Here is a 27698-nt window from a genome sequence, read left to right as displayed (position 1 = left end):
TATGTTTTTAATTTAAAATTCCATTTGTTTGTTGCTAGAATATAGGAAAGCAATTGACTTTTGTAATTAATCATATATTCTGCCATCTTGATACAATCACTTGTTATTTCCAGGAGGAGTTTTTTAGATAATGCTTTTGGATTTTTGACATAGAATATCATGTAATCTACAAACAAAGACAATTTTATTTCTGCTTCTCAACCTAGGACTTTTTAGGCTTATATTTATTGCAATATTATTTGTACTACCTCACTAGATTCTCACAATAAATGAACAGGTGTGCTATCCATAGATATTGTCTTCATCTTCTTAATGAGAGAATAAAGTGCTAAGTTGCTTAGGTTCACATGTATTAAAATCAGAATTTGTTTGACTCTATGCCCTTTCCTACAACATTAGACTATACTGCCTTCTAAGGTTCTTACAAGTTTTGATTTTAAAACCAGCATCAGATATCTAACTTGAATTAGTTTTAAGTCAAATTAGTTAATTTAATGGGCAAGTTTCCTGAAATTACTTTTAAGTTCACCATATCCAGAAAAGAAAAACCCATTAACTAAAAAAAAAAAAAAAAAGTTAAAAAGCTTACAATCGATTTACGTAGCATAAAAATAGGTGGAAATTTTATTGTTCAACTATTTAGCGATTAAAAATGTTTGAATGCTAAAAATTACAAAACATTTATTTAAAAAGAAATCAAAGGAGGCCTAAATAATTGGAGAGCTATACCATGTTTATGGACTGGAGAACTCAATACTATTAAGCTATCAATCCTTTGTAAACTAATATAGCTATTCAATATGATTTCAATCTTAATCTTAATAGTAGTTGTATAGGTACAAATAGGTTTATACTAAAATTTACATGGAAAAACAAAAGAAATAGAGAAGCCAAACCAATTTCCTTAAGGAAGATAGTTAAAGGACTGACAACACCTGATTTCATAACTTACTATAAAGCTACAATTTTAGAGAAATCTTGAAGAAAGAGTAGACACAAAGATAGGTGAAACAGAGCACAGAGACCAGAGGCATACCCACACTTATAGGTCAATAGATATGTCACAAAGGTGTAAACATGATTTAATAGATAAGTGATAGTCTTTTCAGCAAATAAGGCTGAAACAATTAGATATCCATATGTAATAAACAAGTAAGCTTTGATCCCCCTATTTCACACCACATACAAAAATTAACAAATACACAATAATTATTGCAAACCTTAGTATTATAGAACTTCCAGAGAAACATAGAAGAAAGTCTTTGTAATTCTGGATTAGGTATAAGTTTCTTATATAAATCATAAAGGTATAATCCATATATAATAAATTTAAAACATTTGATTTCATTGAAATTAAATCAATGTTCTGTCATGGACAAAATGATCTGAAGAGATTAGAAAAACAAGCCATATACATAAAGAACATATTTATAAATCCCATAAGCAATAAAGAACTTGCATTCTGAATATATAAATAACAAAAATAAGAAAATAGGGCTTGAAAATAAAAGATATCCAAATTGGAAAGGAAGAAGTGCTGCTATATTCTCAGATGACATGATCTTGTATATAGAAAATCCTAAGGAATGCACACACAGACACTGTATGAACAAGAGTGACTCTATTTAAATGTTGATCTGCACTGTGACTTCTGACTAACCCTAAGTCTAGGTATGCCTCCAAGATATCTAGTTGATGTATTACTTTTATATAGAAACACCTAGTCACTGTAAGTTTTCCCTTTCCTCCAAAACAATCCTTGATGGTGTTGCATACATCATAGGCTATAAGGCCCATAGCTATGTACTCATTCCTTCTAGAGCATATATACTTTTTCCCCAAATTAAAGCCCTGGGACTAGGGGGTGTGGTGCAGAGATCTACCTGTCTTACAGCTGTGTAAGACATATTTCCATTTGTAAGTTCTCCCAAGAAATCACTCTTTTCCTATAAACTAGATTTGTCTGCCTCACTCTTTGCTTTCTTCACTGTCAGCCTTTGGGGGATGCTTTGTATATACAGCCCTTTCATGGAACACACATGCACACAACAATTAGAGCTAACAAGTTTAGCAAGGTTGCAAGATTTAAAATTAATATACGAAAAACAGTCTGGGCACAGTGGCTCATGTCTGTAATCCCAGCACTTTAGGTGGCTAAGAGGTCAGGAGTTCAAGACTAGCCTGGACAACAAGGCAAAATCTCATCTCTACTGAAAATACAAAATTAGCCGGGTGTGGTAGCAGGTGCCTATAATCCCAGCTACTCGGGGAGGCTGACACAGGAGAATTGCTTGAACCCCAGGAGGTGGAAGTTGCAGTGAGCCAAGATCACACCATTGCAATCCAGGCAGTGCAAAAACAGTGAAACTCCATCTCAAAAAAAGAAAAAAGAAATATATATATATATGCAAATAACAAACTGTATTTCAATACACTGCAATAAAAAATCTGAAAATGAAATTAAGAAACAATTCTATTTACAGTAACATCAAATAGAATAAATTTATTGATAATAAAATTTACTGAATAAATTTAATGAAATAAGTGCAGACTGAAAACTACAAAACATTGTTGAAAGAAATTAAAGTAGATCTAAATAAGTAGAAAGACATCTGATGTTCATGGATCAGAATACATAATATTGTTAGGATGGAAATAGTCCCAAACTGATCTACAGATTCAATGCAATCCCCATCAGAATTTCAGATTGTCGCTGAATAAATTACATTTATCCTAAGATTCATATAAAAATACAAGGGACCTATAAAAGCCAAACAACCTTAATAAAAAGAAGAACAATAGTGGAAGACTCATACTTTCTGGTTTTAAATCTTACTACAAAGATACAGTAATCAAGATAGAGTGTTGGGGTCCAAAGTGGCTCCCGCCAGAGCTCATGGTGCTCGCGAAGGCGAGGTCATCAGTTCAAGGCTAACCTGAGCAAACTCATAAGCTCAAACTGATTGGCAAAAAAAAAAAAAAAAAAGATAGAGTGGTACTGGCATAAAGGCTGACATATAGATCAATGGAATAGAATTGAATCTTCAAATAAACCCTCACATTTATGGTTGATTTATTTACAGCCATGAATTGGAAAAAATTGTCTTTTCAAGAAATGAAATGGAATAAATGGGAATCCACATGCAAATGAATATTGGACTCTTATCTAACACCATGTACAAAAAGTAACTGAAAATAGATCAAACACCTAATTGTGAGAGCTAAAAGTATAAAACTCATGGAAGAAAATATAAAAATAAATCTTTATGAATTTGGACTAGGCAATGACTTCTTAGATATGAAACCAAATGCACAAATGACAAAAGAAAAAATATATAAATTTTATTTAATCAAAATGTAAAGCCTTCATGCTTCAGAGGATACCATCAAGAAAGTGAAAAGAGAACACAGAGCACAGAAGTAAAATTTTGCAGATCATTATCTGATAAGTGGCTTACATCTAGAATTCACAAAAATGGGCAAAGAATTCAAACAGATATTTCTACTAAAAGGATATACAGATGAACAATAAGCACATGAAAAGCTATTTGACATCATTAGCCAACAGGAAAATAGAGAGAAAAGCCACTTCACCCCCACTATGATGGCTATAATCAAAGGCAAATAATAACATGTGTTGGCATGTAGAGAATTGAAGCCCTCATACACTGCATATGAGAATGTAAAATGGTATAGCCTGGCACCCTTGAAAAACAGTTTAATGGTTTCTCAAGCTCTTAAACATAAAGTTATTATGTGACCTAAACCCAGAAATGCCACACCTATGTATATATTCAAGAGAAATGAAATAGTATATCTACACACAAACTCGTACATACATGTTCATCAGAATTATTCATAACACCCAAAAAAGTGGAAACAACCTAGATGTTCACCAACTTATGAACAGAGAATGAAATGCAGTACACCTATACAACAGAACTGGCCATAAGAAGAAATGAAGTACTGATGCATGCTACACATGGATAAAGAATTTAAAGATCTAAATATGTAGAAAGACATCCCATGTTCATGGATCAGAATACATAATATTGTTAAGATGCAAATATTCCCAAACTGATCTATAGATTCAATGCAATCCTTATCAAAATTTCAGATTGTCATTGAATTTGACATTGAATTTGAATCAGCCTAGTGACTGTATACTACAGCCACTAGTACAGAATGTGTACTATTGGCACATTCTGTCACTGCAATGAGAGAAATGTTATGCCAAGTGGGAAAAAAGTCATAAAGACCGCATATTATATGGTTCCTTTATATTTAATGTCCAGAATAAGAAAATGTGTAGAGATAGAAAGTAGTACTTGAAAGTAGATTAACAGTTTAATAGATTACTAGTAGATTAATAGTCACCTAGTTTGGGGGAGATAGAAAAAATGTTTTAAAATTGGTTGTGATGATAGTTGCATAACTCTGGAATATTGGAAACAATTGAAATTAGTGAACTGTATAGTACATGAATTATATCTCAATAATGGATATCTTAAAAAGATAACTGATATCATTTGTAATTAGAGAAATGCAAGTTAAAGCATTATGAGCTAATACTAGATACATATTAAAAGTAGCAGAAAACAGAACCACACAAAAATTGTCAATATGAAGTATTGGCAAGGACGTGGAACAAGTAGAATTCTCATACATTGTTAGTGGGAATGCAAAATAGTCTAGCCCCTTTGAAAAACAGTTTGGTGGTTTCTTATAAAGTTAAACACACATGTGCTATACGACTCAGCAAATCCGCTTCTCGGTGTCCACTAGAGAAACAAACATTTATTTACAAATAGAAATCTATACTCATTCCTCAGTCTAAATGTTGCAAGTCCTTCTGCCTCTAAACTTTTCCTCTATTCTCATCTCCTTTTCCTAATCTGATGTTTAACCCCTAAATTCTCTTTAGTTCATAGTTTAGAAGCCTACTTTCTAAAATTGGAATGTTTTTATCCTAAACTAAATCAGTCTCCGCAGAAGTTCCCACAGAACCCAGTAGTTCATCACATATTACAACCATACACAATTGCCATTTACTTCTGTTTAGCTCCTCCCGCTAAATGCTAGGATCAAGAGGGCAGAGTATACTTCCTCTGTTTGTGATTGAATCTCTAGCACCAGCTGAGCTTCTGTTTTATTTTTAAATTTATTTGAGGAATATTTGGCCTTTTGCAAGCATAATGCAAATTTTAAACATCATATTGCTAGCTAAGAAAAATTTAAAGCAACATAGATATTCTCCTTTGACACGATGATCTGACTAGACCAATAACTGGAATAAAATAATGAGAGGAAGACAGTAGAATAAAAAAAGAGGAGAGGAAGAGAGATAACTTGTGGTACACAGTCACTAGGCTGATTCAAAGCTCCAGAGTCAAACTCTCTAAGGATGCTTCACATTTATTTTGGAACTCCATGCATAATTTCATAAAAATTTCAAAGTGGTTTGAAAACTGAAGTCTCTCCATGTTGCTTATACTTTAAACAAAGTGATCAATACAATGCAGAGTAAATCTGACTTTGTTTTTCAGTAATGGGAGCATTTGTTAAAAAGCATCAAATCTAACATTTCCATCTTGCAGAAAGCACCAAGCCTGGTTAATTTTCTCATGAAAGGAACTTCCTGGGTATGTATACACAGCTACAGATTTCACTAGTCTAATGTACATATGAATAATCCTTTGGCAAGATCCCCCTTACTCTTTCCTAACCCCTACCCTAATATTGCTTGCAAGCAGCAGAGGAGAGAACGGATAACAGCTGATCTCCTCTGTGTTTTTCTAATTCTCTTCAATTCAACTCCTAATTCAAGGGAAATCACTACAGGAAAGGAAGCTGGGAGGAACCCACTTCCCTAAATTAACATAGTTGCAATACCTGATTCTAATCAAAATAATGTCCTCTAGATCTTATCAACATCTTTAACAAAAATCCATCTTGTTGAGCCTTGTCTTTTGAAAACTTGACCCTAGAGCAGAAATTGCAAAACTAGTGAGTCTCGATTATGTATTGTCATAAGTGATGGGACTGTGTTTTTGCTTTAATTTTGCTTTAAATTGATTTAGCTGTCTACACTTCAAAATAAACAGGCTTTTACATTGAAATCCATATTTCTTAGTTCTTTTGAGAAATGTGAATAAATGTTCAACAACACTAGGCCTGCATTCATGCACAGCAATAATCGACTGGTGACAAGGTGAGGCCAACCCCTTTAGACCAGGTGTGTACTCATTATTTCACCACAGACTCATGCTGCTGAGGCTTTTCTTTCACTCATGACTTCTTTGTATCCTACTGTAAGCATCTGAATTTTCAGTATCTACCTTAGGGCTGAGGGAGGGCTGAGTTATAGAGAGTGGCCATTCTAAATGTATTTTAGATTAGAAATAATATCCCTAAGAAAATGCCCTATGATTCTAAACTTCTATTAGGAACTCTATAGCCTTCTGAGAATTAAGTAAGGAAGCTAACTAGTACACATAGCACTGGCTAAAAGACAAAATATACAGGTTCCAAGCAATCAACTTACAAATGGACTACTTGTACTTTCTTATTAAAGATGATGACTGTTTCTTAGGTCTTGTGTCCTGCACTAATCACTGAGCAATAGCTGAACAGTTACTTAAGAGTTAGAAAGAATGACTGCATGCAGATTTTACAGGCAGAAGCTGGGCTTCCCAGCTCTCTGCTTCTCTAATTAAGGAAGATGGAATAAGAAATCCAATCAACTCAGAATTTTTGCAGCCTGATGTACTCAATAGCAGGTCTCTTGTCCAAAAGCTTTCAGAAAGGTTTCTCTTCTCTTCATTTAAATAATTAAACATATAAAACTTGGGCTCACTTTCTACTTTTTAAATTTATTATGCTACCTTTACCCCTTTAATCTCTGGCATTGATAGAACTGAGCTGATACCTACTCTTCCATAAATTAGCTGTGTGATCTTAAGTGAGTTACTTAATTACTCTCAGCTAGGGTTTCCTTATCAGCAAAATGGTAATAATAGTATTTATCTCAATCGTTGTGAGCATTGACATAATAAGGTAATGAGTGTAAAGTATTTTGCATGATTTTGGCACCGAATACTAAATGTTTTATTTCTTTTCCCTTATTTTCTTCCCTTTCTTTTTATTATTTTTAAAGTTATTTTCATTGTATAAAAGCCAAAAAGTAACCATTCCTGCAATGTATCTGGTTAATTAGCCTATTCCATACACCATCAAATTACCTACACATATGAAACACATAACAGAACTCTTCCTTCTGGTTTTTAGAACCTTGAATGCCAGGAATGGAGAAAATTACTTTAAAATCTCATCTTCCATTTATAGATAATGAAATTGCATCCCAAGGTTTAGTGATTTGTTAAAAGCACTCCAGCATGGAAGTAAAAACATTCATTTTAAAACACAAAAGGCAAAAATGGAACGAGGTTTTAAACAGTAGGGTTCTGTATAGATAAGCCCTAAAGAGCACATTGTAGGGACTCATTAGGCTTATGTTTAATTGAGTGGAATAGTGAATTGATTAAAATAGATCATCCCCAACGTGCATGATCAGGCTGATGATTAAAACAAAGTTTAGTTTCGAGACTGGAATTATTCTTCAGCTAGTTGTCAGTTAGCATGTTGGCTTGTTACCTCTGGACCAAAGACCATGATGACGATCAATTTAGGGAAGTTTCCATATTCAAAGAAGTTTCACATACCAATTAATTGTATATCAAAACTTTGGGCCAGACACAGTGGCTCACACCTGTAATCCCAGCTCTTTGAGAGGCCAAGGTGGGCATATCACTTGAAGTCAGGAGTTTGAGACCAGCCACGGCCAACATGGTAAAATCCCTACTCTACGAAGAGTACAAAAATTAGCCAGGCCTGGTGGCAGGCACCTGTAATTTCAGCTACTTGGGTGGCTGAAGCAGGAGAATCACTTGAATCTGGGAGGCAGGGGTCACTGGGAGGCAGAGGTCACCATGAACCAAGAACAAATCACCGAACTCCAGCCTGGGTGACAGAGTGTAAGACTTGTCTCAAAACAACAACAACAAGAAACTTTCGGTACATAATTTTAGCAGAGGATTTTGCCTATGACAACTTTTCACCTGTTAATGTAGCTGAAAAACAATTTTATCTGAAATTGAAAGTTAGATACAAGGGTCTATCAACTATATGTATTTTTAAATTACCTTATTAAGTGAAATTTTCTTTTTGAATCTTCAGACATATCTGAAGATTCAGGTGATCTCTTTTCAGGCAAGATTTTTGAAAAAAGTGTAGAGAGGAAAGGGAACACTAATGCTTCCTGAACGATGATGTCCACATTGTGTGGCATTTGGTACTTTATCCTACTTTCTTCATAATACAGTGCTGCAACTCTTTTACAAGGCAGATATAAGAGATAGTGTTTTTCCTAAGAACACCTAGCCAGGATTCAAATCCAAGTCTCTCTCCATATTTCATACTTTACTCATTAAATCATGATGTTATCCACACTTCAAGATTTTCTATAGGGTTAATAGATGTTTGTTTATTCAATAATTCGTACAACATTTATTGAACACTGCACTTACTAAACGTCAGACTAGGGAAACAAAAACAAAGGTTCTAGACAGTATTTCCAGGTCCAGCATAGTATATGGTCACAATAGGCTTTAAAGACAACGTATTGAAGGAATGAATAAAGACACTTCAGCTCTCAAATTGCTCATTATCTACCTAGAACTGTACTGTCTGATACCTGGCCACAAGCAAGGTGGCTATTGAGCACTTAAAATGAGGCCAGGGTAGATTAAGATGGGCTTTAAATATAAAAAACACCCCAGATTTTAAGTCTTAGCATAAAAAGAAATATAAAATATCTCATTAATGAGATATTTTGAAATTATCTTTGAAAGTATATTGAAACTATACTATTTGGGGTATATTGAATTAAATGAAACATTAAAATCAGTTTACCTGTTTAGTTTTTTACTTTTTTTAGTGTGGTCCTGGAAAATTTTAAACTATACATGTAATTTCCTTCGATTCGTATTGGTCAGCCTTCACCTAGTGCTGTTAAGTCCTAGGGTACTTGCTTTTCGTTTCAATTTCACTATTAAAACTGGTTCTTGCCGGGCTTGGTGGCTTACGCCTGTAATCCCAGCACTTTGGGAGGCCGAGGCAGGCGGATCACTTGAGACTGAGTTTGAGATCAGTCTGACCAACATGGTGAAACCTCATCTCTACTAACAATACAAAAATTAGCTGGGCATAGTGCCGCCCTGCCTGTAATCCCAGCTACTCGGGAGGCTGAGGCAGAAGAATCACTTGAACCTGGAAGGGGTAGGTTGCAGTGAGCCGAGATCCTGCCACTGCACTCCAGCCTGGTGACAGAGAGAGGTTCCATCTCCAAACAACAACAACAACAACAACAAACCTATACTCTCTTTTTTTATGTATGGCAGTAAGTTAGGTTTTAAATGCAGTTTATTTTAAATACAATCTATGTGAGATTAGAATCAATTGTTAGGGGTTCGGAATTTTTATATTCAGATGCAAAATAGTCCATACGCAGATTCTTCTAAAATATGACTTCTCTGTAGTCCCTTTCCTGGTGAGAAGCTACCACAGTTCTCCAAATATATATACTACCAGCTGTACTAGATGAAGTCTAACCTGTGCAGCCTGATAATCAAATATTTAAGGCTGTTCATCAACTTCTTCCATCCCATCTCATGTTCCTGCCAACTTAGCTACCTAGATTTCCTTTCTAGTGCATTCCTAGCACACAGGAATGAGCACTGTGCCTTTATTCATGTTGGTATTTCTACTTAAAGTTCTTTTTTTTCAAATCCAACTCCTGCCTAGTTTTCAAGGTTCAATTTATTGTTTACTTCATGTCAGTTCCCAAACTGCTATAATCCCACATAGTTTTCTCCATTCTCTGAATTCTAAGACACTAATATTTTCAATATGTTGAAATATTGAAATATTGAATATATAGTGTCTAAGACACTAATATTTCTAATATTTTCAATATTCCATTGAAAATATCTATTACTGCATTGCAGGAAGTCTCTTCTTTTCTATAAATGAATTATTACCCTTATATTCCTAAGACTGTAAGTGGAAAATTTATAAAGAAATCTCTACAACATGGAAAGGAACTCACTATGCATTCAGGTTAGGCTTTTAAGGGTCGTGTTCAGCCACATCTTTTTAATGGTAAAAGGACTAAGACACTGAGCAGTTTATAACCCAAGGAGTGGGCAGTCACACCGGTGTGCTCTGTTCTACATAAATAAAAGTATTCCTGACTATAGCATCCCTTCCCTACCAAAACAGGAGAGCTGCCAAGATGCTCACTTAGAACAGTTGTTGGTTTGTGTACAAGTGTTAAGTATGGGTTTGTTCTTTTTCTTTTATATTTTTTTGAGGAAAAGAAAAGGAAGAATGGAAGGGGACTGTAAAAGCTGTATTTATTTATAATCAAACAGATCCTTATTTGATAACAGATGACCAATTAAAGCAATGTGTGAAACTTGAACAGCATTCTGTCAAAAAGCAAAGAAATAGTAGAGCTCATAGCAATCAGCACTTTTTGCAAACAGCAAGAGGCCCCTCTAAAGCCTTCTGTCTTGGCACTGGGGCTTTGCTAAATCTGGCTCACCATTTTGCGAGTGGGAACAATCAGCTTTGTAGGTGGTAGGGAAGTATTATAATTAAATGTCCACCCACTTTTTCCTTTTTGATGAAATGCTCCCATGAAACTCACTAAAATAAGGTGCATAAAGATAGATGAATTTTTGATGAGTAAGTCAAAGCACCGACCAACCTAGCTTTTCACATAGAGAAAATTCTTTATTTTACAGAAAAATTTCAGGCCTAGATCATTGATACTGCCATATTTAATGATAGCTAATATGATAAAATCCATAGGGTAACGAGATTTCACTGTTTTTGTTGGTAGTGACTGTAGTGTTCAGCATGAACTGACTTGCAGAAAACAAATTATAATATTATTCAAAAATAAGAGTGAAATTTTTAAAAATTGATTTTAGAGGAATATTAAATAATAGCCATTTAGTCATACATTTAGTCATAATAGCCTTTGTAATAATAAATAATGCATTTATTGAAGGTAATGGTATTCCTCTGAATAATACTTATATTACCACATTAAGGTTACAAAGTATAACTCTGAGATAGCAAAGGGCTTGAAAGATGGCATTGTATTGTCAGAAACTTTTTATGAGGGAGCTCTGGAACAGTCTATAGTGTCTGCTTTCAATAATTAATGGCGATACCATTACTATTTACTAAAATTACTGTGAAGAATTAATTTTAAGTACTTATATGCAGTAAGGTAGGGAGGTTCTCTGCTTAATAACTTAGCTCAGACATATATTTCAAGTCCAGACTAGAATCCACAAAGTCAATATTTTAGAAAGAAAAATTAAAATTAATTGGTGCTATGAATGTTCTCCTTCGTTCAATATAGATTTATTGGGCATGAGCTATATAGACTTTGCCATCAGAGGAGGCTCAAAGCAATAATCCTCTCTAGAATTAATGAATGTTTTTATTTTTTAGCTAAATTTCATATTTTTATCTTCCTGTTCAGTAGATTTTATTGGCAGAAGCCAGTTGAGATAATGGTGCCCTAAGTCACCAACAAGGTGAGATCAAAGTACTGGGGAGCATATGAACACATATGTCATTAACTGAACACATTTGTCATTCATTGCTAACCACTATATGAAGATGACTTTTAAAACACTTCTTATCCTTCCCCCACTGTGGTTCTGTGGATCCAAGAACACAGAGTAACTTGGATGCTCAAAGTAGGAAAGGTTTGCATAATAGGTACTCAGTTCAGCATAACTAAGATAAAATTAGCCACAAAGATCTAGATTTTCTAGTTACTGGCACTACCAGGGTTTTATAACCATCATTACCCATGATCATTTTATACAAAACTACAATAATAGATGTGGTGACACATCTGAGGTCTCCTCCTATATTATTAGCGTAGCGGGACACCTCAGATGTGTCACCAACAGAGAACAGGCATGGTCAGACCAAATTTATCAGCCACTTTCCTCCTTATTCTCATTTGTTTTCTCGAATTCCCCAGATGTTTTAGTTTTTCCAATTCTTACCCACAGAATGTTTTAATATTCCATTTTTTGCTTTGTATTTAGTTCTACTTTTTACTATTTTTTCGTAAAAGTTGCATATTGACCATTATTTAAAGAGTTCCTTTAACAGTGTGGAGGTTTTCTTCAAAGATTTGATAGAAATCTTTAAAAATGGGAATTTTTTTCTCATTTAAGTCTTACTTCAACAACTTCACTGATTTTATATTTCTCTGACAAACACAGTTGAGGTATCAAAACCCAGACATGTTGTTAATAGCTTTTTCTTGAAGTCATTTAGAATGTAAGACTTTCTGCCCTGCTATGTCACATTGCACAGCTTAGGAATAAGATGAGTGTATGTGCATGTTTACAATCCCCCACTTCCTTGCTCCCTACCACCGCTTCCCAAGAAGAGAATTAAAGATTTTCTTTGTTGCTTTGTTTAGGCAGAGCCTTTCAAAAAAAGATTTTTCTGGGAGATAACTGTAGTACTTTTTCTTATTCTTTACAAGATAAACACACACACACACACACAGAGAGAGAGAGAGAAACAACCTAGTGTGCAAGCAGTATACTTAAAAACCATTTTCATTTTCTCCTGTTATAGGAAACTATAAGTCTGTAAATCTTTCAGTTGAAAAAAATATTTGTTACATCATAGAATTTAAGAAACTGGGAGTGATCTTAGATATTATCCTGTCTAAACTTCATTTTGTAGATAAAGCAAATGAAACCCTGAAAAGAGAAGTGTAGGGTCACAAATACTTTGCTGTTCCTTCTGTTAAGAAATGTAGTATCACTGCTCCCCTCTCCTGTGTCTGGGCAGGCTCTGTAATTGGTTTGACCAATAAAATACAAATGACAGCTTCTACTTCCTAGTTCTTGCTTGCATTTGGGACTTCTCATTTCAGAACCCAACCACTATGCTGTGAAAAGCTGAAGCTATATGAGGCCATGTATTGTTGCAGCTGTCAACAACCACAGCTAAGCCCCCAGCTGACAGTTAACATGCACTTTCAGTCATGTGACTATGCCATGTAGCGTGTCTGGACTAGGCAAACCTTTGGCAGATTCCATCTCCAGCCAGTATCTGACACCAATCACGTGAGAAACCTTAAGCAAAAATTGCCCAGCATTTCCTGGTCAACCCATAGATTAGTGAGAGATAACAAATAGCTCCTTTAAGCCACTAAATTCCAGGATGGTTTGTTACATAGTAAAAGCTCATTGGAAATGAAAGTGACTTAGACCAAAACTTCTAAGCAATACCAGAGTAAAAACCAGAACTCAAATATCACCCCAAACCTAAACTCAAATATCACCCCAAACCTAATATAATCTCATTATAATGTGTTAAGGTAATATGTTGAGTTAAATGAGATCCAGTTTCAGTCTCCCAATAGTTCATAATTCCAAAAGATTTTACTGTTTCAAAATTCACATGGAATGCATAATTTCCAAACTTCTTAAACTTTAAAACAAATTCTTAGAGCTGTGTCTACATGACAGTAAACTACCATTTGGTACAAGGTAGCATTCCTAAGTTTCCTTGAAGGTAGTGTCTTAGTAATGTGCCATGAAAGAAAAAGAGATAAGCTGATTTGGGGAAAACTCCTGTTAAAATTAAATTAAAGAGGTCTCTTTGCTTCAGGATTTTTCAAGAATGTAAATTTTCCAAGCAGAGCTATAGATAGTATTTATTTTCCTAAAATTGTTTGACCAAAGTACCATTCTTCATTGAAAAACTAAACTGAGAAATAGGAAGAGGAAATCAATTTTGTCAGCATAAACCAAGTTTTGCTTTCAGAGGATTTCAAAAAAAGAAGTTGTTTTCATAATTTGGTGTGTCTTCAGCTTAGAGAACACATTTTTAGATAACACGTTTATGACTACCAGGGACTATGCTTAGTTATGTCTTTCACAATCTGTTCCCATTGCTTTCCTCCCTTACTTTTAACATTCTTTTGTGTGTATAGTTAATAAATCTTTCTGGAATGTGTAGATGAAAGTATAAAAGTAAATATATAATAAATAATTTAATTAATTAAAATTTATCCTGTAATGTTTCATTAATAATGTCAATGACTATGAATGGGCTTAAAGGTTTTTGAGTCAACCCTTCATTTAGTTTAATAACCTGGGAATTAGCTCCAACTCTAATTAGTTTGGTTTGGGTTTTGTATCTTTATTTATGTCTAAGGCCAACTGAATTGTAACACTTGCTGAACCTAACAGAGTTCTTGGGAAATTCAAAGGAAATTTCAGAGTTGGAGGTAGAACGGTTTTGGGCTGCACAAATTGTAATGATCATGTATTCATCCGCTCCTTTCATTTTCTACTTCTGGAGATTGAGATCCATAAAGAGAGTCTCTAGCTACATTGGAAACCTCCTTCCCCATGGATCCAAATTAAAGATGTTAAGAAAGCTCCCTTTTTCAGTAGATGTTGTATTCAATGATGTGATTCTAATTTACATGCTGATCATAAGAAGTTTTACAAGCATTTGGGCCACAAAAACTTATTTCTCCACAGAATTCATGGCTGGCATAGGAGGGTGAAGCAATCAAAACCTGTACGACACAGGCACGGACAACCAGAGTAGACACCAGCCATAAACAACCGGCGCAGTCATGCTGATGAGTATGAACCATGCTGAATATCAGCTCAGCTCTGTGGATCTAGTAAATCACATTTCTCCCTTCTTGCCACTGGTTCGTGGCCTTGTGAATACTGTCATCTTATTCATATTAGAATTTTTTTCATTCAGGCTGTCTCTTAAAATATACTTGTGTTATTGATATTCATAATAGAGTAAGTTCTATTATCTCTCTCCTGGGAAGCTATCAGCACTTCACAACTCCCTCAGTAATATGCTATCCTGCTCCAAAAATCATGGTGCATTCCCATGTCTCTAGTTTCTAAGCAGAGAGAATAATAGTTTTATTGTCTCCTTTTGCCCCTATGGGGACATGAGCCAATTCACTACCCCTATCTACTTATTCATGGATCTCTCTACCCTGTATATCTTATATTCTTATTTGGTAGTCATGCCACATAGTTAAATACAACTTGAAAGGCTGACAGAGTAACACACCTAAGAAAAGATGGTAGAGAAATAATAAAATATGAGATAGAGTATTTGATACTTTTAGGTCAGAATGGGAAGAAAATATTTGTAAGGATAAAACAAAATATCTGCATTTTGGAGTATACTTGTACTTCCCCGATAAAACTTTTCCTTAGTTTACAAAAGAAGAAAATTTGCATTTAGCCAGTTCCTTTGTGAAGCTCTGATAAAATACGCATAAAAAAAAGACAAGCCAATGTGAAGTGATCTATACATCTGGACATATACGCCTTAATGGTACCTTGGCCAGACCCTGCTGCATTTGTAACATGGTGTCAAAAGTTTTTATTTGGGTGCAATTCAACCGTAAATGGAGAATGGGAGCCTCATTCTCCTGGACTTCAGTGAGTTACAGTTTTAGCATGCTTACCTCTACAAGCCTGCTGGTGTGTTCATGAAATATCGCAGCATATTCTTTTATTTCCTTTTCCCGGCCATTCTTAGCAGCTTCAATGAGAACCAAAAGTGGGACTGTCGTATCCAAGAAAGAGTCTGATACATGATCTATAATAGCCTTGCGGAGCTGAGAAAAAATGAAAAATTCAGGGTTTTTTTTTCCCAAGAAATAGTTCATGGTATTTCCTTTTCTTACAATCTCAGTAGTTAGTTACACAATTCATTTTATTCAGTTTTTGTACAATTCCTACAATCACAATCCTTATGGGTATATAAGAATGTCGCTTAAGAAACTAAAAAACAAACTATCCAGGTGAAAAAAAAAATCATCTAGCAGTAGTTCCTTTCATCTCAAAAGTAATTTTTTTTAAGTTGTATTTAACCAGAAGTCAGATTAAAAATGGTAATACTTTCTTTTTTGTTCTAAGAAATTGTGCTATTAGAATGTTTATGCATGTGTACAAATAACATTGTACATCTTGTATTTTAATAATTATAAATTATAAAATGTTGTCTACCTTGTTGGAGGAATTAATGATAAATTTTGATTAGCTAAATTGTAGACTTCATGGTAATTAAACCAAGTTAGATCAGCAATTATGCCAGTTGATAACAGATTAATAGAGCAAGAATAATAATAAATGAGTTTGATGTCCAATTTTCCCCATTTGCATTAATTGTTCTTGCCCTCACACATTAAATTATTAAACAACTATAATATTCTGCTACAATTAGTTCTTTTAAATTAGATTACATGTAAGCTTATTAATGACAATTAGGCAATTACTCAGCAGATATTTTCTAAGATTTAAAACTGCATTGAAAAATTAATTCATCGTATTTATATAATATTGAATCTTTAAAGATCATAGTATCAGGCTGGGCGCAGTGGTTCATGCCTGTAATCCCAGCACTTTGGGAGGCTGAGGCGAATAAATCACAAGGTCAGGAGTTTAAGACAAATCTGGCCAACATGGTGAAACTCTGTCTTTACTAAAAATACAAAAATTATCTGGGCATAATGGCAGGTGCCTGTAATCCCAGCTACTTGGGAGGCTAAGGTAGGAGAACTGCTTAAACACAGGAGGCTGAGGTTGCAGTGAGCCTCTGTACTCCAGCCCGGGTGACTAAGTGAGGCCCTGTCTCAAAACAAACAAACAAACAAAAGATCATAATATCCTGAAATGTTTCATTAACAATGTCAATGATTGTGAATGGGCCCAAAGGTTTTTGAGTCAACCCCTGATTTAGTTTAATAACTCTGTACAATAAAACAAAAAAGATAAATAGCTATCAGACAGAAAAATGTAATTTTTTTGTGAAAATTATATTTTAGAGCATTTTTTAAACCAATAGACTAGTTTTAGATTACTTGAGAATGAATAGTAATACATTTTCGGAGAGCTGAATATTACAGCTACATGGAAAGTTCTATCCTCTACAATGATCATAGAATAATAAATCCATTAAATAATGACAGGTTTCTGGAAGAAAAATACCTCTGCCCAAAATACCGAGCTTGCTCAGAAGCACTGTGAAATTTTCTGACTATCAACAATTTAAGAAAGGCTTCAGGAAGATCCACAAGAAAGGATTCTGCTTAGTATACAGAAAGACAAATTACTAGTAGCAATTAATTAATATTTGTTGAGCACTTATTAGGACAGAGTATAGAGTGCTAAGGGGTTACAAGGCAAAGGGAAGAAGTCAATGAATAATGTGGTTGCTGTCTATAGGAAGTAGACCAGGGAAGTCAGGCAAGAGGTCACACGTTTATTTAAGGTGGAAACTACAGGTTGGGTAAGTTTCAGATACTGAAGAGAAAAATAGAGATTCCTTCTAATTTCTCAGAGTGGGGGCATTTTTTTAATGATTACCCTCTCCTTGATTCTTTTCTTCTCTCATTCATAACTGGGACATGTAGAAGGAAAGCTCAGATAAAATCTACATTAGAGATATGCTGTGAAGAGCCAGCCTATGGGAACAAACTCAAGTGAAGAGTGCAGATGAGACCATATAGAGTGAGGAGACCCACAAAGGACATCTTAGGAAACACTACCATTTACAGGAGTCATGCAGATTAAAGAGTAGGGCCTAGAAAGAGACTGAGATAATAGCCAAGAAACAGAGACAAATGACCAACAACTAAAAGACAAACTTTCAAATATGTCTCTGTAGCTACCCTATCAAACACAACTATATCATTCACATCATGGACTTGTTAAATCTTCTCTTCTGTGTAAATTATTTCCTTTGATTCAGTAAATGTTCCTGGAAACTATTTCCTCACCTTTCTACCAAGAGAAAGGTATTGAAGGAACTGTCAAGATGGAAATTCCTGGTTCCTTATAATCTAGTAGAAGAGTGAATATTACAATAATGCATTAAATATCATTATATATATATCATATTAGTACATTAAACATGACAATAACGAAAAACCCAGAGACTGACAGCAAACAAGTTTAGAGTCAAATTTTAAAGATAAGTTAAATTTAAAAGAAAAAAAAAAAGGAAAGAGACTTGCCCATTGGACTTGACTACTAAGAGACTATTGATAAACTTGGTAAGAGCAGTTTCGGTGGAAAAGTTGGGGCAGGAGTCCCATTGCTATGGTTTGAAGAGTGAATGAGAGATAAGGCAGTAAAGACAGTGAGTATAAACTCCTTTTTTAAATAATTTGATTGTGACATGAAGAAGCAAGACTTGTTATTTGCTACTCTGAGATACATGTTTAAAGAGTGGCTTTTTCCTATAAAAGACTTCACTATAATTTCCCATCTGCAATTATATCCAAAAAGTCTTATCACTCCCCTTTGTTTTTCTGGAAATACATATTGATTTATTGCCCAAGCAAGAATGAGAGGAGAAAAGCAACTATTGTTTCACCTTGTGCAACCTTCGTAATCTTTTTGTCTCACTACAGAGGGAAATGCCCAGAAATCAGTGATTTGTGTTGGACATGAATGAAACCTTTAGGAGCTAGCACATGGTCAGAAGCAATGAGGTATCTCTCCACTAAAATATCTGAACCCATGCAAAACAAAGTATAACTAATTCAACCAACCCACAATATTCTCACCAGTCCCTGTCTAACTTTCTGGTTCGCAATTACGAACTACATTATAGACGTTTGGTGCCTTATATCTCAACCCCTGGATCTACCTCTGATTTCAGCTTTTGCTAGGGGCAATAGTTCCACATCCTCTGAAGACATTCCATGCTCCCTGTGTGCATTCCTTGTGTCTCTTTGTTATGATGTCTCAGGACCTGTTCCAAGTTCATGTGGAATTCTCAACCCAGCATAAACACTGCCTGAAAGTTCTTCAGAGTCCACACCACTGAGGGAAACCTTCAACATTATGGGGATAGGAGCTACCACATAAAATTCCTAGCCTCCATCCATTAGCCAGACAATTCTGGTAAACACTCTGTTAGTTCTCAGGGATCCTCAAGTTCTTGTCGCCTACAGCAGCATATCATTTCCTCTTTCCCTGCCTCACTTTTCATGTTCTATTACACTTGCTTCCAGGAATCACCTGCTAAATAAATGACCTGCACTAAGGCCCTAGTTTTAGGCACTGCTTTCAGGAAAACCCATATAAAACAGGTACCTTTTTCTGGTGTTAATGTTGTTGGATTACTCGCCAAGTAGGAGACTCCATTGTCTTACGTAAACTACTCATTGCTGATTATACTGTACTACCTCTGCTCTGTGTATCACTGGGTTTTGTTCTGCCATGCCCTGAATTATACTCACTGTAAAAGAGAAATTATTATGAAATAGGACTAGAAATGGAGATAGGGACAAGATGTAAAAGGACTAGAATGTTACACTAAGCAATTTTCTTTATATGTTCCTACATATTGATATGGGATTGTTTTCATTAAATTGTACAGTCATATACACCTAAATATAATACCAAAGTAGCCTCTATCTTATTTATTTCCATATTGTTTTCCTGCTCAGTGGCACAATGCATTCCTTTAGTTGGGTGATATACAAAAAGTTTAAAGAATAATCCAATATGCCAATATAGAAATAGAAGCCATAGCACTAAAATCTGAAGCTAGTGGGAGCCCAATAGGAATTACAGGAACACACTTTCAATAAATACCTGTTTGTGGCCAGGCATGAAAGATGTTAGAACAAAACCAAACGGAGGTGCTTTTCATCTTTTCTCACTACAGTTTAATAAAAGGCTTTGAGACATCAATTTCTCTATTTCCTACTGATGTAAGTGGTTTGGGATCTCAAAATAATATATATCTCTACAATTGAAACCCAAAAGTGAAAGCCCTGTGTGAAATGTCTAAAAAAGCCCCACCAGTCCCACCAAATACAGGAACAGAAAGAATGAAATTATGAGGAAAAGGGAATAGAAAGAGGAGAAAGTATTTCAGAAAGAAATTATCCTCAGGGAATTGGAAAAACACATTTAAAGTATTTTAAATTAAAATATTGATTAAAATTTTAACACATTAACAGTATTTAAATTTTAATAAATATTTCAAATTAAAAGCCATTTAAATTTAAATCAAATAGCACAATGTGATTTTCAGAGCTTGTCTAACAGGAATTAAATCAACTAATAATTATTTCACTGTGTATGTCCTATGTCAATTTAGTGAAACTTGCCTTTTGTGGATACATAATATTATTTGATGACAAGGATGATGACCAGGAGGTATTAAGCCTACATGGTTTTTTCTGAGCAGTGAGCTAGTATTATGCAACATGGAGGAGAGATGGAACTAACAAGTCAGAAACTTGGCAACTAAAGAATTAATCAAGTTTTTGTTTTGTCCGTTTTCATCAAAATCCCATTTTATTTGACATACTTCATCTTTACTTTGGCATTTACAAAATAAAAAACATTTTTTAATATATACAAATAAAAATTTTAACCTGCCTTTAATAAAATGACATATATTTTTACTATCCATAATATGACAGAAATAAAATATATTTGTTGCTTATTTTTTTAATAAAGGATGTTTTAAAAGTCTTCCTCCTCTTACTGAGAGTTGCAATAGGTATGCAGTTTTCAAATGAATGATAGAAAAGGAGGCTAAAGAAAGAAGAAAATTTAATTTTTAAAAAGGATTTAAAACAAATAATAAAGAAAAGAATTTGTGATGATAAAGTCATTGATCTAGGCACTGGGAAGTTCTGAAAGTGAGTAGGCCACAATCCCCAGCCCCTGGTACGGTGATTATACATATGGGCTGGGGTTGGATGAACCTGGGCTAGAACTGTGTCTCTTTCACTTAGCTGGGTGATGTCTGCTATGGTAACTCATTTTGGGTGACAGAGACAACAATACCATGGCATTATTCATTGTTTTAGGGGAAAAAAGTAAATAATGTAATAAATATGCTTGCTAGAGAGCTTTGGAAAGCATTCATAACTATCATACTAGAGAGATGTCATAACTATCATTATAAGGACTTAAAATGCAGTGGGAAGAAAACTCATTACAAAAGAACAAAATACAAGAAGAATATAATCATTGCTATAATACAAGTGCACAAGCTCTAAGTGATTCAGGAAGAAAAAGATCGATTCCAGCTCATGAAAACAGCAAACGTTTCATGGAAGCAGTAACATTTACACTCCTCTGAAATTAGTTGCTTAAGTGTTGAGGGTGTGTGTAAGGAGACTGAGTGGAGAAGCCATCAGGCTGTAGAAGTCATGTGCAAACATGCAAGTGTGTTTGAGCGGGAGGTGATGCAAATTCTGATAAATAACAAGTAGACTCTTTTGTCGGAAAACGGGGTAATGTGTTGGTGTGATGAGGAGGAGACAACACTGAGAATGAGAGCTGAAGGAAAAGGAACATTAAGAATAATGGAGATTCACTTTGGGAGGCCGAGGCGGGTGGATCACCAGGTCAAGAGATCGAGACCATCCTGGTCAACACGGTGAAACCCCGTCTCTACTAAATATACAAAAAAAATTAGCTGGGCATGGTGGCGCGTGCCTGTGGTCCCAGATGCTCGGGAGGCTGAGGCAGGAGAATTGCCTGAACCAGGAGGCGGAGGTTGCAGTGAGCCGAGATTGCGCCATTGCACTCCAGCCTGGGTAACAAGAGTGAAACTCTGTCTCAAAAAAAAAAGAATAATGGAGATTAAGTCAGGGCCAAATCACAGAGAACCTAGAACACCACGCTAAGAACATTTGTCTTTGTTCTCTAGTAAAACAGGCAAAAAATCACAGAGGAAGAAGGTTGAAAGAAATAAATACTCGCCTCCTAAAATATTCCATCTTGATTATCCTCAAATCTATAAATTGCTGCTTCTTCTCAGATATTTCTAAGCAATCTTTGTCATTCCTCATGGAAGAAGTCCAATCATCCTCTGAACCAAAGCTAACATGTTACTGAGTTACTGATAGAAAAGCCACAGTTAAGAAAGGGGATAGGATGAATGGGCAGGAAAAAGGGCTCTGCTTAATTTTTGCTAAAATTTTTTTAAAAGATAAAACCAGTTCTAAAGCAAATGATGAACATTAAATACTCCAAAGAAAAGCATTTTAAGGGCAATGCTTTCTCTTTATTGTGAGAAGAACTATATGAAATGCTTAAAACAACTGTTGGATAAACTTCACAAGAAGTGAAGATAATTTATGTGGCTGTTTTAATTAACTGTGATTTCTACCAAAAGTGTAAACATCAGGATGAAAAATAAAGTGCTTGGGGGAGGATAAGTGAGGATAATGTAAAAGAATCATAGCAACTAACTTCATCAAAATGGAAGATCATGGAGGAGTTCAAAGATAGCTTCCAACAATTCCATCCATTCCTGTATACAAATACTTCTACAAGAGACAGAGCTTCTGCCTTCTCCTATTGAACTAGGACAGGGTTTTTGACTGTCTTGACTTACAGAATATGAAGGAAATAGCTTTCTCTGACTTTGGAGCTAAGGCACGAAGAATGCCTGTCAGCTTCCATCTCCCTTTTCTTGGCAACTTGAAACACCATATAAGAAATCTAGGCTGGGCATGGTGGCTCTCTCCTGTAATCCGGCAGTTTGGGAGGCCAAGGTGGGTGGATCATGAGGTCAGGAGGTCAAGACTATCCTGACCAACATGGTGAAATCCCATCTCTACTAAAAATAACCAAAAATTAACTGGGCGTGGTGGCGTGTGCCTGTAGTCCCAGCTACTTGGGAGGCTGAGGCAGGGGAATCATTTGAATTCAAGAGCCAGAGGTTGCAGTGAGCCAAGATCACATTACTGCACTCCAGCCTGGTGACAGAGTGAGACTCCATCTTTAAAAAAAAAAAAAAGAAAAGAAAAAAAATAAATTTAGGCTACCCTGCAAGAGATTGAAGGGTCTTGTTGGGGGGGGGTTCCCTAAAACATTAGGCACTATACGGAAAGAGGGAACAGGAAGAAGCATTTGGGTTCCAAAAATCAAGTCCCAAATCTAGCCACAGTTGCCATTTGACTGCCACTATATGGAAAATCCACAAGTGAAAACAGTACAGAACATGGCCCTGCGGATACTCAGCCAGCCCAAGGCATCGTGAAATACAAATATGGTTGCTATTGTTTGTAGTGGTTTGTCAAACACTGAGAGAAACAATGGAGATGTTAACCTGTGAAACCATACGAAATGTTAATACCTTCAGAGCACAGTGGTTTTCTAATGATGGAAGTATCTCCTTACTATGAAGAACAGTATCAGTAATCCCCAGTGCTATTTCTACGTCTCACTGACGGTAGTGAGGTGGAAACACAAGTAGGATTGCAAGATAAAATACAAGATGCTCAGTTACATTTGAATTTCAGATGAACAGCTTTTTAAATATAAGTATGTACCATACAATATTTGGGACATAATTATACGAAATCATGTTTGTTGTTCATCTGAAATTCAAATTTAACTGGGTGCCTTGTGCTTTTATTTGCTAAATCTGGTAATTCCACACACAAGTAATTGCATTTTCTTGACTTTATTTAGAAAAATAATAATTTTAAAACCCTTGGAGGTATAAATGTAGATTAGCTCTTTATGTATAATGTTGTTGAAGACAATATAGAGGGAAAAGACATGAACGAGAGACACAATCGTTGATAGCTCATAGAAACAACTTTTCTGAGTCCTACGTGAAGCAGATGGGGTAGAAATCCTGAAGAAGACGGAGAATAGAGATCATTCCACAAAGCGAAAGGATGGCTCTGAGGTTATAAATTCTGTGTCCTGGTACAGGTCCTGACTCAGTGCCACATCCTCATAGGTAGGTCACCTCACCACACTGGCCTGCTTTCTCGTTTGCATCATAAGACAGGTTGTGCTAAGTTCCTTCTAACTCTGACATTCCATGATTGTGTTAATGATAGAAACAGAATTCACATTAAAGCCATAAAGTTGAGAAACTGAGATTTTCACAGATGTGAAAATTATGTTTTCATGCACTTTTATCAACTGGTTGGAGATCCCTATTTATTCCATTTCCAAGTCTCCTTCTGAATTAAAAGATTGTTTAGCCATTTTACTAAATCTGGCCATTAAAATACAATATATTGCATTAAAAGCTTATAGTTGAATAGTTTTTGCCCCTTTTGATGAGTTAATGTTGCCCAAATTAAAGTTGTGCATGAGAAAGAACCCTGGTTATTAAACAGAGGAAAGGGATGAAGAGCAAATGTCTTTGAAAATAGCTAAGTCTTCCTATTACTAGAGAAATGTTTAACTTGTGGCGTAATACTAGATTTCTAAATTGTTTAATGAAGTTCTTTCTAATCCCGTGTTCCTGATGACCTAAGGTTAAAAAAAAAAGCCTTAACTTATACAAAAACTAATTTTTGAAGTATGCTGAAAAAAAAAATGGAAGGAGGATTTGATAGTGTCTTTGAATTACTCACTAGTTAAGCATTTGGATGTAAGCATTTAGATGATAAATTCTCATGTAATAGAATCAATTTATCAACATTCCCTAAAAACATGCTATGGGTCAGGAACTTATATGAATTTTAGTGATTCCTTATACCCTATTGCAAATTGTTAATTTCATCTTATAGGTTCAAAGAAGCTCAGAGAGATGAAATTTGTGCCCAAGATCTCATAACCAATGAGGGCAGAACCAGGATTTGAATATAATTCTGTCCGATAAGGCACACATTCTTTCTTCTACTTTATGTTGGCTGCAAAAACATCTAAGTTGTGAATATATAAATATGGAAAATATATATTTACTGTTCTCCTTCTCATTCTAAATTAATTTGAAAGACAAAACAAGAAGTAAATATGCCTGCAATGATAACAGTTTCATTTGGCAAGTATGTTTCTGTCTCTGTATCTCCCTCTTCCCTCACCTGTCTGCGAAGGTCCCTTGTCTTCTTACACATGTTGTCTAAAGCAACATTCAGGGTATTACTCCTTTCTTTTTTTCCAGCCTGCAAAGAAGAAAAAGATGACATAAGCACTGGTATCAATTAATCTTTATCACTTAGAAATTTGCTTTCTGAATTTCCTGAAAATAACAGCTTGAAATTCAAGAATAGGTATCCAAACTGCTATATTATTTATGATTCATGAGCATCTTAAGACTAAGTAGGATGGTGATTAAAGCTCACATTATTTTCATATTTAAGCTTCTGTAATATTTCCGATACAGAGTTACATTGTATTCAGTGTGACAGTAGGCAAAACATTATCTTCATAAAACTCTGATCTTCATTTTTTACAAGTCACATCTTAAATCACTAAGCATGCAATTAGCTTAAAAGCATTAGATGCCCAATTTGTAAACTTCTGTGGGAGTTTCTGAAGTCATTTCCATGGTATATTGTGTAAGTTATGCAGAGCCATATTGGAGTTTTGCTAAACACTAAATAAAATATGCAGTGTAAATTCATACAATTTGCAAAAGTTGACCACAATTTTAGCTGACAATATTCCAAGAACAAATTGTTTTAAGTAAGAACTGGACGCTGTTTTTGGCTCTTTCAGATAATTTGTACAACACCTTTTTATTCTTTGAGCAGAACAGCTCTCTGTTATATCCTTAACCTAAATCTTTAGGCTATTAAGCACATAGAGAGTCACCTTGGTTGGTATTTTCTACATATTATTTTTGTGGGAGACAACTGGCTTAAATCTAATCATACTTTTTTCAGTGATATCTCATATAAAAGAGATTGGAAAAAAAATCATTATGTGATTCACCTCTAAGAAAATTGCTGCTATTTAAATTAATAAACTGAAAAGGGCTCTTGAGAGGAGACCTTGAAAATCAGGAAGGCAAGTTTAAGCAGCTGATAACTGAAGGATCTTACAGCACGGACTCAATGAAAAAGGACACTGAGGCCAAGTATAAACCACAGCATGTTTGACCCTTTCCCCAATGACTAAACTCATACATAAGGAGTCCATACTCTCCAGTGGACTCCTTAACAAGAAATTAAAACACTGTCTATACTCTGTCCTAACCTACTTTTAGTCTTATGAACTGCCATAGCTTCTCAAGTACTCTCCTTTACAGTAGCAATATTCCTATACTTTTCTGTCTCTTCTCCTCTGTTCTTACTTGTAATGTACCTTTGACTTCAGGGAGCATCTTCTAAAACAACACCTACTGAACTCCTATCTATTCTTCACCAGTTTCCAGATGGAGTTCTTCCAACAACCTTGTTCAAAAATAAACTCACACCTTTCCTTTTTCCAATAGCATTTTGAGCATTTTTCAACATATTCATTTTATTTATGTGCATGTGCATCACTCTTACGATGCTGTTAGAATCTTGATATTAGCAAATATATCTTAAGTTTTGTCTATTCCTGATAGTAACTTCCATAGGACTTATTGAATACTTTACAATTATAAATCAACAACTTAATTCAAAACACAACATAGTTTGATTAGAGGCCTACTATTTTCCACAAAGATGTCATTCTAGAGACTCTGAAGGAGATTTTAGCATTTAGCTCTCAAGGCACAGCTAAAGTTCTCTATGAGGTGAGGTTGCTGGTATCTACCTCAACCTCAGGTCAACCTATATTTTTCCAGCAGCAGTGTTATTGATATTTAAGATGTGAAAAATAACCATAATTGCAGATCATTCTATACAGTGCAAGGTATTTGGCATTCATAAACCAAGGTCTGCTAAATTCCAATACCAAAGCTGATGCACTGTGACAGCCATAAATAGGCACCATATATGTCCAGCTACCTCCTATAGGGAGACAGAGTAGAAGGCCACTAAGCCTTTACGATGTTTTAGTTTCTTGTAAAGAGTGTGGAATGTGTACATGGTGGAAACGGTGTCTAATGAAGACAGAAGAAAAAGGAAGCAAGAGAGATTTCGTTAGATTATTTCTATGAGCACTAGTAATATTCTGGATATCAGAGCAATGGCAGCAATTACACAGATCAAAGTCATGGCTACCTTCACAGCTCCTATCCAGCATTCTCTATGCTAGCAGTGAAGAATTATGAAGAGTTAACGCATGACTATATAGAACAATAGCATAAACAGATACACAATGAGCTGTGAGACAGTTTCTAATTTTACCTAAAGAACCCAGCCCTTATTCTCTAGTTTCATGCAGTGTTTGCTCTTGGTTGTATCGCTTTCCACTTCATGAAAGCAGAGATAATAAAAAGGGGCAGAAGTGGCACAGACAAAGAGACCTCCTACACACGCACACGCACACACATGCACACAATCAGGAATAATATGAGAGACTCCTGTTGTGTTGGCTGTAAAAACCCACTAGCTTCTGTGGTGTGATTCATGGGAACAACTAAAAGATGTCAGCCTTCTCAGAGCTAGCAGCAGAAGCATACCAAACTTTAAATAAAGGATGAAAGGAGGTGACAGCACACAGAGATTCAATAAGGACTATAAAAATTATTCCCTAATTTCTACCCAGAGCGTAACCCTGGTTTAAAATGTTTCACTGGGTCAAAGACATTTCGTTCTCTAGGTAATAATAAACAGTCCCTATAATGACAGGAAGTTTAGAGGTCTCCCTTCTTGCTTTTTTCTCACCTGATGCTTTATCCCAAACACAATCACCTTTCTTCTT

General features: G+C 35.2%; 1 protein-coding gene across 5 annotated transcripts in view; it reads right to left on the bottom strand.

The window, feature by feature from the left end:
* Positions 1-27698, bottom strand: part of CTNNA3 (catenin alpha 3) — a 1887341-nt gene that overhangs the window by 857606 nt on the left and 1002037 nt on the right. For all 5 annotated transcript variants that reach the window (XM_078345825.1, XM_035266221.3, XM_078345826.1 and 2 more), the window contains 2 exons: positions 24983-25063; positions 15632-15784 (listed from right to left, as the gene is read on the bottom strand). In XM_078345825.1, the coding sequence (XP_078201951.1) occupies positions 15632-15784; positions 24983-25063 (234 nt within the window). The remainder of the gene's footprint in view (positions 1-15631; positions 15785-24982; positions 25064-27698) is intronic.

The sequence above is a fragment of the Callithrix jacchus genome, chromosome 12, assembly GCF_049354715.1.
Source record: "Callithrix jacchus isolate 240 chromosome 12, calJac240_pri, whole genome shotgun sequence".
NCBI lineage: Eukaryota > Metazoa > Chordata > Mammalia > Primates > Cebidae > Callithrix > Callithrix jacchus.
Note: the sequence above shows the minus strand (reverse complement) of the source record. Positions and strands in the feature narration are given on the sequence as shown.